The 12,115-nt window shown below is 45.2% G+C and overlaps 1 protein-coding gene across 8 annotated transcripts in view; it reads right to left on the bottom strand.

The window, feature by feature from the left end:
- Positions 1 to 12,115, bottom strand: part of EIF4ENIF1 (eukaryotic translation initiation factor 4E nuclear import factor 1) — a 59,269-nt gene that overhangs the window by 44,774 nt on the left and 2,380 nt on the right. For 5 of the 8 annotated variants that reach the window (XM_077293907.1, XM_077293914.1, XM_077293941.1 and 2 more), the window contains exons 3-8: positions 10,600 to 10,673; positions 5,745 to 5,872; positions 3,484 to 3,776; positions 3,176 to 3,377; positions 2,841 to 3,007; positions 837 to 972 (exon numbers count right to left, since the gene is read on the bottom strand). In XM_077293907.1, coding sequence (XP_077150022.1) covers positions 837 to 972; positions 2,841 to 3,007; positions 3,176 to 3,377; positions 3,484 to 3,776; positions 5,745 to 5,872; positions 10,600 to 10,673 — 1,000 coding nt within the window. The remainder of the gene's footprint in view (positions 1 to 836; positions 973 to 2,840; positions 3,008 to 3,175; positions 3,378 to 3,483; positions 3,777 to 5,744; positions 5,873 to 10,599; positions 10,674 to 12,115) is intronic. The other 3 variants (XM_077293960.1, XM_077293950.1, XM_077293970.1) reach the window with 1 other exon arrangement.

Here is a 12,115-nt window from a genome sequence, read left to right as displayed (position 1 = left end):
TACCTCTCCTTAATGCTCCAAACCAAGTCTTCCTTTTGATAAAAATAATAAATTAAAATCTACAGTACGGTAATTCCTAGCCCAAACAGGAATGTAAAGGAGGCTAGTGTCGGTTCCACAAGTGGGATGGGGAGTTATATATTACTGGTTGTATCCTAATGTACACTATGGGCGCAGTCATACGGACGTATACATCGGACTGCAATGCTCAGACTGGCTGTGGCAGCTTTTTATATTCCTGTGCTTTAAGGCAGCAGTGCTTGGACACTACAAACCTGAATGAAGAATCCCCTTGGGGATAAATAATATCTGTATGAATTGACAGTTTCAGATATAATTGCCACACTATTGATCTAACAAGTTGGGAGTAAAAATTGTAGTGTTTCAACAGAGGGTCAGGACCATGTAAAATATATTATACATATATGCATACACTTTTAATTTGCACATGCCTATTAAAGCCAAATACCAGGCTGACAAAACAAACAAAACAAAAAATCCACGCATACCAAAGACATGCATAGGAATAAAAAACAACTGCAAGTAACCCAATTTGAATCGTAGATGCAGAAAATCTGCAAGATAAACTTCAGCAAATTCTCATTGTGGGAAAGTACCGTAACCCAATTTCAAACAACTCACTGTGTTTATGCTCCAAAGACAAAACAGATATATAGTATGCATGATACCCAGTAGGAGCTTCCACTTTTCATGTTTAGCATTCTACAGGCCTCATCAGAATACAAGTTTAACCTCTCAACATTAAATAAGGTCTACTTAACATACAAAACCGTTGTTTTGTGGTATACATAGCACATTTGGATTTGTTTTTTTACCTGCTAGACTTTCTAGCTCCTCATGTGGCGTGGACCTCAGGCTGCTGGATCGACTTCCAGAGTGACTGTGATTGGAGAACCATCTGCTGAATCTGCTGGCAGACACTGAACCCTCCCCCAACACATCCTCAATCATCTGTAGAAAGAAAGTGGCCAATCAATCTCATAAGTTCCAAAGAGCCAGTTGGGAGATGGAGATCTTGAGCTGCCATTGAGTTGCACTTACTTGTAGTTGATGGGAATGTTCTTGAGCGGCTCAATATCTGCTCTGAGCACGAAGTCCTTTATTTTGCAGTAGTTTCTTTCCCAACCCCCAAAATCATCATTCACAGGAAAATTGCAGAAAACTTCCAAACCACAATTACAAGAGACTTCCACTCCACAGACCACATATCTTATTTGACGTACTTTTATCACAACTCAAGACCTTCAGTACCAACAGTTTTAAAAAGGAAACCAAAGAGCAACCAACCCAAAACATGGGGTAAAAGTTACCAGCAATAAGCACCACAGCCAAAACACACCACATTTTACAGAACACAATTGTATGGCAGAGCATAGAACAAGTGAGTCAATATAAAGCCATGTACCAAGCCATGTTATGACAACCGTTCTAAAACAAGCATACTATGTAGCAGGGACAGCATCAGAAATAACACATTTCTGGATTTAAAGGCAAAGCTGAATTAAAAAGTCCTACATTTTCGGGGACATTGAATATAGGGAGTGAGATATCAAGCCAGGTTTAAAACCAAAAACCCAACATTAAACCCACACCATCTTTGTGCACACGTGATTACCCACCACAAGCAACCACCAAGTGATAGCACCTTTAAAGGGCACATTCGGAGGTCTTAAATTTTGCAGATGTAAAAATGTATCTGTTAGGGTTCGCTCACACTAATGTATAAAAAGAAAAAATTTTTTTTATAATTTTCTCATGCAGACATGTGGAACACTTTCTCACTTGTCATCGGTGTGATGTCCTTATGCAATAAGTTTTGTTTGTTTTAATTTTACTCAGCAGCCATTAATCTTTAACTGTTAACAGTTTACCATCTTACAGGATTGCAATAAATCCGTAAAAATCAGAGGCAATACTGATGGTCCGTGACAGATTTTTTTTTTTTTTTTGAGACTCAGATTTCTGAGTAAAATTACAGCATACTACGATTATTTTCTCATGCAAAAATACAGCCGAGAAAAAAAAAAAAAAAAAAAAAAAAAAAAAAAGCAGAACTACACCGCCTCATTGAATATCATTGGTCTGAGTGCAATATCGCGTTTTCCTCGCGTTGCGCTCGTCTGATATATACACTAGTGTGAGCGGGGGGGTTGGCTTTTCATTTTTAACAGTCTCATTTAAAACAAGTTAGAATTGGATGTGTAAAGTTTAACACAACTGACATCCATAAAAAAATAAATAAAATAGTTGTATTTCATTGTATGACTTAATGTGCTGTCAACTTTACAAAAAGATGAGCAATATTGTCTTACAAATATGCCCAAACGCACATGCAAGGGTAGTGATTATCATCATCCTGCTACCAGATATATTCTTCACACCCATATGAGAAGAAACTTTATAAAGGGAATGCATCATTTATGTATTAATAAATAATTACAAAAAAAAGTAATAAGATAAATCTAATAAGACTACTGTAATCCATTTAAGTTTCAGATTAGAATTTTTCAGCCATCTTGCCTGATCATTCCTAGACACGCTTTATTGCAGTCATGGACCTGTGAGAACTACAGCTGTTCATTTACTTTTATGGGAGAATTTTCTAGGTATGCTCTGATCTGGAGTCATGTGACTTATGAGGCTCAGTGGCCAAGCAAAAACGGCTAGACACTAGGGATGATTTTTTTTTTTTTATATTGTGACATGGAGGTTTTAAATTGACGCTTAAAAACAATAGGTCATTTTCTAAGTCTGATGACACATTCCCTTTGATTCCAGGCCTGCCTGAAGCCATGTGCAATCTATTCTACGAGACTCACCGAAGCCAAGCCAGGCACGCTCTTGTCCAAGTTAAAAAATTCATTGAAGTCAAATTCTCCAGGTGCTGGTTCTGTCAGAACAGCCTCTTGAGGCACTTCCTGGTCAGCTGTAGATCCTGGGGCAAGAGGGCCTTCTTCCTCCAGGACTCCTCCATTGCATTCGAACCCTGGTAATAGAATATAAAACCTCATAACACCGCTTACCAATTTACATAATTGCATATAAGTTACTAGTGTTCTTCTGGGATACATGTGTAACATGGAAAAATTGTATTTATTTTTTTTAAAAAGGACTCATTGTAAAATGAAGAACATGGCAATATTCCTTAACTTGCCTTCCTTCACAGAAGATACTCGTTTTCGTGTTCTCTTTCTTCCCTTGTGATCCTCCTCTAGGATTTTGTCATCAAATCCTGTAAGTTCTATAGTCTCTGACTGGCTTGTAGGTCCACCAGAAAACCACTCAGGTTCCTCTTCTGTGTACGAGTCATTTCTCCTGCGTTCTCCAAAGACTCTCTTGCTGTCCCCATAATCCCTCTATTGAAAAATAAAAACAGAAGTTTAATAAAATTTACATACAACCACAAATCAAAAAGACAGCTGAAGTCAAAAGACATGACTAAAAATGACCAACTGATCATACCCTAAATCGTTTATCCTTGTACTCCTTTTCTCGTTCTCTTCCATCACGGGTTTCTCTACCATCTTTTTCTCCACCACGCAAGTCGCGTTCAAATACTCTACCAGTGATTATTCTGCCACTACCAATTCGTCGACCACCAGCGAGACGTAGGGTCTCATTTTCCTTATTATCTAGTGGGCTCCCAGCCCGACGTGAGCCCACAGCAGCAGTCACATGACAACCTCCCCCAAAACTTCTCCTTTGTGGACTGAGAACTACATCAAGGTCATCTTCCTTAACACGCTCTCTGGGGTCTAAAAAAGTAACAATTAGAAATGTATACATACACTAAATAACACTAGAAGTTTTCACAGTACAGTGTTCATTGCCATGAGCAAAGGAGAGTATCACAATAAGTAATTTTAACAAGTCAAACGCAGAACATTTGCCATTGCTACAGATATCAGAATATTGACCAAGATTGCGCAAAGTTCAGGGCACTGCAAATTTGAAGCATGTGTCCAGCATGTATTATTTTACTTTATAGCTCAGTCTGTAAGAAGGATGGGAGGGGAACTAAGCAACATTGAGAAAGTAAAAAATGAAAAAAATATAAATATGATTAGACTGTTGATATTCTCTCCCATTTTGTACAGCCTCCTGTGACCACGGATGATGCGGTCACAGTAAAAGTTTAAATAAACTGATGTCAACTGGCACATGAATATTTTTGGTCTCCTCAGTATTGATGAACGTATAGAAATGCGTGTACGAAACATTTGTACTATGAACATTTTGAACTTCAATTACCAAAGCAGAGCTTGAACTGTATACTTTTAACCACAAAAGTAATTATTGTTTACATTTTAATTTCATAAAATCAATAGTACGCAAAAAGTTAGAGTTTCTTGTTCATCAGCAAAAATCTGCTTCAGTCTCCATTAGGACCGATTCATTCTCAAAAGTCTCAATTCTAAAATCTGTATTCAGTGATGACATGATTTCTGAGAGAATACCATCTGTATTAACTCTTATATGTGGAGGTTGCAGGAGAGGAGCTAGTTCGCATTGTAGCTTTGCAGTTATGGGTGTCCGGGATTCAAATCCCACCAACTTCTATAAGGAGCGTCTATGTTGCCCGTTTGTGGGTTTCCTCCGGGTTCCTTGCACACACCAAAGATATACTGATAAGGAATTTAGGTTGTGAGCCCCAATCAGGATGACAATGTCTGAAGCACTGTAGAATAGGATTGCGATATTTAAGTAAGCACTCTCATCAAAGTGTTTATCCTCTTAATATATCGCAGACATTACGGTATATAGCACTGTACTTTCAATTGCTCATTTTGCCTTTCAGCCCAGTTAATTTTTCTCTATTCTCTGCTCAAAGAAACAGGAAGAATTTTCTTGTCCCGGCATTTATCATTACCCTGGCCAACTCCTGATCCAGCTGATCCCTGCCAGCCCACCCTGGCTTATGATTCACACATGGAAAGTGGTCCTCCTTTATCTACATAGAGTTTAGAAGGATTCAGCTACTCAGTGTTTATCACATGATGTCAGAGCCAATTTAAAACAGAAGAAATAACTGGGTGGAAAGGCAAGGAAGCCATTCTAAGTACACAGTACTATGTAACGATGACTGCAACATTTTAAATATGATAAAATATTGACAAGGGGGATTCTTTAAAGTAGAACTCCTCCATACACTCCCCTTTCCTGTATACACAGAATCTTAACAGTGGCAACGATCACGTCCTCTCTCAGTAATGGGAAAGTCTGTATTCAGACAAGACAGGTTTTTACCTATAAATTAATAAATTACAGTAGGAGAAAGCAGATCTCTTATGAGATAATACAAAGTTTCTTATTTTCATATGCACTGTTGATGGATTTTTTTTTTTTTTTTTTTTTTTTTTTTTAAACAGCCACTCTGAGCTGTTCATCCAAATCTTCTGCTTTGACGTAAAGTTGCAGAAATGTTCACATAAGTGAAAAGTGGGGTGCTATTTTGAGATATATAAAAATCTTGGCATACCCTACTACACTTTGTGTTCTAATTTAGGCTTCATTTGTGCTTGTCAAAAACAAAATGAATTGAATTGTTCTTTTATCCAAGAACCTGAGTAATGAGTAATCAGTGGTATAACAGATACTGGCTTATAGATGACAAGTAGCAGCAATGTTTTTACTGATTGGGGGTCAACGCTGTCCAGATGGGGGAACACCGATTGTGGTGGTTCACCATAAGCTGTCAATGTGACGACAATCTTGCATTTTACCTGCTATCCTACGCTTAAGAGAAGTTCTCTCTGCATCAGATTCTTTTCTTAAGGAGTCAATGGGAGAACTGCGACCAGAATTGGGGTAGAGAGATGCATGCCACTTCTCAGGATCCCAAACGCCATCACTATTTACAGACAAAAAACAAACAGGATTTTTGGTTGCTTAACGTAAAATCTGTTTCCGGAGCCTTCATTGAGGGACACAGGAACCATGGATGTATGCTGCTGCCACTATGCACAAAAAAAGTTAGCTCCTCCTCTGCAGTGTACACCCCACCGACTGGCATTATGCACCTCAGTTAGTGAGAAAGCAGTAGGAGAAACAAATGAGGTTGAAATAACCACAATAGTGAAACTAAAAATGAGAACAGTCAGAACACAGAACAACAGAAACTGAACAAGGGAGGGTGCGGTGTCCCCCAATGAAGGCTCCGAGAAACAGATTTTACGGTAAGCAACCAAAAATCCTGTTTTCTCCATCACCTCATTGGGGGACACAGGAACCATGGGATGTCCCAAAGCAGTCCCTGGGGTGGGAAAAACAGACTTCCATCAGGTCAGAGGACTCACCACTGCCACCTGCAAGATCCTTCTGCCTAGGCTGGCGTCTGCTGAAGCGTAGGTATGGACCTTGTAAAATTTGGCGAACGTGTGGATGGAAGACCAGGTTGCCGCTTTGCAAAGCTGTAGGGCGGAAGCCCTGTGGTGCACCGCTCAGGAGGCGCCGACTGCCCGGGTAGAGTGAGCCTTGATCCCAGGAGGGGGGCACTGTTCTTAACCCTGGAAGCTTCCAAAATGGCCGTTCTCATCCAGCGAGCAATAGTCGCCTTGGAAGCCGGCAGGCCTCTGCGCGAGCCATCAGGAATGACAAAAAAAATCAGTCTTCCGGAAAGTGGACGTTCTATCCATTTAGATCTTCACTGCCCTGACGAAGTCCAGCTTGTTCAACGATCGCTCCAGAGGATGAGTTGGAGCTGGACAAAAGGAAGGTCGAACAATGTCCTCGGTGAGGTGGAAGGTGGAGGCCTGAGGATCACCTTGTCCTGGTGGATAACCAAGAAAGGAGGTCGGCAAGAAAGGGCCGCCAACTCTAAAACGCGGCAGATAGAAGTGATGGCCACAAGAAAGGCCACCTTCCAGGAAAGCTGACAGGGAAACCCCCCTGAGAGGCTCAAAGGGGGAACCCCTCAGAACATCCAGCACAAGATTTAAATCCCATAAATCCACAGGGGCCCTGTACGAAGGGTCAGCATGGGCTACTCCTTGAAGGAAGGTCTTAACCTGTGGCCGAGAAGATAACGTCTTCTGAAAAAGGATGGAGAGCGCAGAAACCTGGCCCTTTAGGGAACTAAAAGCAAGGCCCAAATCCAGTCCTGCCTGAAGGAAAGCCAAAATGGAAGGCAGGGAAAAGGACATAGGCGAAACGCAGTTGGACTCGCACCAACTGAAGTAAGCCTTCCAGGTATGATAGTAGATCCTAGAAGACGAAGGCTTTCTAGCCTGGATCATAGTTCGAATCATCCGATCCGAAAGGCCAGACGCTCTTAGAATTGCGGTCTCAGCCACGCCGTCAAACTGAGCGACCGAGAATTCGGGTGGCAGATCGGACCCTGGGACAGCAAATCGGGTCTGTCTGGAAGCCGCCAGGGGGCATCCGCGAGAAGGTTGATGATCTCCGCAAACCAAGATCTCCTGGGCCAATCCGGAGCGATCAGAATGACTGGCACCCCTTCCGCCTTGATCTTTTTCAAGAGCTTGGGAAGCAAGGGCAGGGGTGGAAACAGATAGGGGAGCACGAACTGCGACCAAGGAATGGCTAGAGCGTCGACGCCCACTGCGAGTGGACCGCGGGACCTAGAGACGAACCGAGGTACCTTCCTATTCATTCGGGACGCCATGCGGTCCACATCCGGAGTCCCCCATCGAAGACAAATCTGATGGAAGACCTCCTGATGCAAGGACCATTCCCCTGCCGAGAGACCCTCGCGGCTGAGGAAGTCGGCGGCCCAATTGTCCACGCCGGGGATATGTACCGCGAATATCACCGGAACCGTTGCCTCTGCCCTGAGGAGGATCTTGGGTACCTCGGCCAAGGAGCTCCGAGTCCCCCCCTTGATGGTTGACATATGCCACCGCCGTGGCATTGTCTGTCTGGATTCAGATAGGTAGACCCCTGAGAATCCCTTCCCAGTGACGAAGGGAGAGAAAGATGGGCCGAATCTCGAGTACGTTAATCGGCAGAGAAGACTCCTGCACCGACCAACGACACTGAACAGTCAGGTGGCCAAACACCGCACCCCAGCCGAGCAGGCTGGCATCTGTCATCACCACCTGCCAGTGAACTGGAAGGAAGGACCTGCCCTGGGAGATGAGAGGCGACGTCAGCCACCAGTTGAGTGACCGTTTGACCCGGAAAGAGGCGGATTGGACGATCCAGGGAGAAGACAGACCTGTCCCACTGAGACAGGATGGCCTGCTGAAGAGGTCGCGAGTAAAATTGGGTGAAGGGAATCGCTTCCAATGTTGCTACCATCCTCCCCAGAACCTTCATGGCCAATCGGAAGGAAGGAAGATGAGGACCCTGAAGCGAGAGTACGTCCCGACAAAGGATGGATTTCTTGTCATTGGGAAAGAAGACCTTGGTCTGACGAGTGTCGAAGAGCATGCCCAGAAAAACGATGCGCTGAGAAGGAATAAGGCATGACTTCTTCCGGTTGACCAGCCACCCGAAGCGGGCTAGGGTGTCGAGGACGATGGACAGGCTTTCGTGAGCCTGAGAAAAGGACGGAGCCTTGATGAGGATGTCGTCGAGGTACGGAAAAACAGAACCAGGCCTCTGACCCTCAAGATGGCTTAGACCGTCTAAACGAAACCGCCTGGTCTGCGGGTTCCGTAGAGGAATCTTTGATGCCACAGGTTAGATTTATCGCTCCAATGAGGTTCTGAACCATATCCCTCATGTTGGAGATTTGGTTCGAATCCAGCTCCGAAATATCCTCCGAAGGCGCATCAGAGAACACCTCGCCTGACTCAGGGGAGGAGGACCCTGGGGAAGCCAACCGCACAGAAGGACCGTGGGGCGAGATGGAACGGGAAGAGGACTCAGACCGGCGTTCCTGTCTGGACCTTTTGCGGCCTATAACGGAAGGCTCGGACAGGGCCTCCTGCGACCTGCTGGCTACTGCGGGGGCCTGCAGGGGCAACCTATCAAGCACAGACACAAGAGTTTAAGACACTTGTGTTAGATCTGCTACGGATTGTGACAGAGAGGAAGCCCAGGCTGGGGTGGAGGCTTCGCGGTCGGGGGGGGCATAATGGGGTTGCTGCAGGCCTGACAGAGGGGAGAGGACTGACCTGACGGAAGTTTGCAGTTACGAGTCGAACACGCAAAGTGTTTGACTAAGACCGAGGAAGTAGAGGCAGAAGTAGGAGGACGAGAGCGACCTCCCTTGGAATTAGACATAGTGAACAAACCCCTGAGAAATGCCAGAAGGTTAGGGGACAGAAGGGCAGAGGATAGTGTCAGTCTGCAGAGCTACTCACTGCAGGTGATGCGATTTTTTGGATGGAAGGCTGCACGGCTTTGAAGATGAGCTTCAGTGATGATCCTTAAAGCAGGGGTGCAGGCAGATGGAGCAGACCTCTGGAACTCTCCTGTCCGGGACCAGCTGTGGGGCTCAGGAGACCTCAAGTGAGAAGGATGCCAGGATTCGCGCTCTTGGGGGGTTGTAATAAGGCGTTCCTGGTGCGAAAATACAGAGGTGGTGGGCAGGGCTAATTGCCTGGCCAGGAGCACCAAGATGGCGCTGGGGCGGAGCTCGCCGAGACAGTCGGGCGGGAGAAAAGCCCGCCAGAAACGCATGAAGTGGGCAGAGTCGCGGCCGGAAGTAGGCCCCGGGAGAAGCCAGGACCTAAGTTAGAAGCTGGCGGCCGCCGGAAAGGGCCGCGGGACCGGACACTGTATGGCCGCCGGAGGAAAACGGAGCGGCTGCCTGTAGGGGGCCGCGCTACACGGACCAAAGATACGGCCGCAGACAAGGCAGTGCGGCTGCCTGTAAAAGTGCGGCTGCCGGGCGAACGGATCAGACTGTCGCCCAGGCGCCATGACAGAGGAAAAGTGCGGCCGCAGTAACAGCAGCACGGCTGCAGGAGCCCATATTTCTCTGATCTGTGACAATAAAGAGGATCGCGCACCCTGTAACAGGGAATCCCCCTCCTCTCCCCCCCCCCCCATGAGCACCCTGACTTGGAGAGACCAAAGGTTAGGGGACAGAAGGGCAGGTGGGAAGGGAAAAGGATACTCACCTAACCATCCCACGCCGTCCATTACTAACTTCAAACCGTGGAAGGTGTTACACGTTGGAGGAGCTGGACGTCCTCGTCTCCTCCAACCGACAGGCTCTGGTTGGCGAGTGGGTGGGGGACAGAGGCAGGACTGGTCTTCTGAGCACGCTTGTGTGCTAGGTGTGATGAGTTCTTTGGTCCTGCAGTCGGATCTATAAGGATACAGGGTGGCAGTACACGCCGTACTCTTAGTCCACATTGTGGGATTACAGTTGTGACTATTCACACTGTATCCCTCCGGAAACCTGAAAAGAAAACGATGCACATTGAGGTAGATAGGGGTCTATTAAAAGACCCGTGTCCACCTCCTACTGACACCAAGCTAAACTGAGGTACATAGTGCCAGTCGGTGGGGTGTACACTGCAGAGGAGGAGCTAACTTTTTTGTGCATAGTGTCAACAGCATACACCCATGGTTCCCGTGTCCCCAATGAGAGGCGGTAGAGAAAACACGTTACCAAGACAGGAAGTAAAACAAATCTTTATCCAAAGGCATCATTATACATACCTGTCATATTTATCTGACAAGCAGGACGGCCTCTGTCTTGAGTGTGGAAGCTCCTTAATATCTAGAAGGACTTCCTGTTGAAGTGGAATAGAAAACGCAGCGTCTTGGATTAAAAAGAAAATCAATACATATCGCAATGTTTATAGTAATTTCAAGCGTAGTTAAAAAAGTAAATTTAATTATACTTGCTTTTTAATGAATAGTCAAGCTCTACATAAAACTGAAACATTACAGCCAATTCTGTGTTCTGCCATCTCAGATGGAAAATCATGAATGCACAGAACGTTATCAGTCGGAGGGGGCAGGCAGGATACAATTGCAGAATGACGATATCCAATCAGTGCCCCTTTGTCAGACTAACTCATTTGCAAGGAAGATAATGCTCTTTGTGTATTCATACGTTTATGAGAAATGGCACAATGCTCATTCACAATAAAAATACTCCAGAGTTGTTACATTAGGGGTATACACAATTACTATGAGAGGTGACAGGTTTGTTTTAAACCAAATATTGGCCAGCTACCTTTATGCAGTGCTGCGAGTTCAAGCGTTTGTCCCTTAACAAGACCGGGTTTAAGGCCGGGGTCACACTTGTGAGTGTAATGCGAGAAACTTGCATGAGTCTCTCGCATCAATACCCGGCACTGCTGCCAGCACTCGGGACCGGAGCGTGTGGCGGCATAGAAATACATGCAGATGCACACTCCAGTCCCGAGTGCCAGCGGCAGTGCCAATATTGATGCCCCAGTTTCTCACATTGCACTTGCAAGTGTGACCCCTGGCCTTAAACACATTCTAGACAATGCCAATGGTTCTCTAATAGGTCCACCCAGCTTTTGCTTTAATTAAATAAAGTGTCAAGCACAAACCCACCCATTTTCAGCCCTGGAACTGGGGGTTGATGTTAACAGTCAATGGAGCTAGAATAGCACAGTTCCTACGCTACAATGTTTAGTGGCCATTGCATAGAACTCTATTGAATAGGAGTTGAGCTGCAGTTCTTGGCAATTGCCCATATACACTAAAAGTAGTGTTCTGGCTCTGATCTCATTTGGTTGGCACGGAAAACATCATAATGGTAGGAGTGTTGGACCCACCAGCAATACAATACTGAGGACTCCTATTGCTTTCATAGGTTATGAACATAGAAAGGCTGGACAACCCCTTTAACTTGAATAGCATCAATATAGACAATGGCATCTTTTGACAATGAAAAGAAACACCAAACAGAAATTTGTTACCATATGAACAGAGCTATACAAAGCCATTTTTGAGAGCAAAAGTGAATAGAGTGGACCAAAGAGATTCAAAAGCTGGTTCAGCAGCTACCAGAGCCCTGCAAAGCTTCTATCCACAGCCATGGTGCAGCTTCCGATTAGTACGCCTGGTGTGTCAAGCATCAATCACACCCCAATGAGACCTTAGCGCCATGCCTTCTAACCAGAAGAGGCATCATGAATGCTGGCAAGTAGGAAGAGTTTTGCGAGACACTGGTCAGTGGTCATAGATTTCGGAT

Source organism: Ranitomeya variabilis, chromosome 1 (assembly GCF_051348905.1).
Source record: "Ranitomeya variabilis isolate aRanVar5 chromosome 1, aRanVar5.hap1, whole genome shotgun sequence".
Taxonomy (NCBI): Eukaryota; Metazoa; Chordata; class Amphibia; order Anura; family Dendrobatidae; genus Ranitomeya; species Ranitomeya variabilis.
The sequence above is the reverse complement of the archived record's forward strand: the minus strand, read 5'-3'. Positions and strand labels throughout refer to the sequence as shown.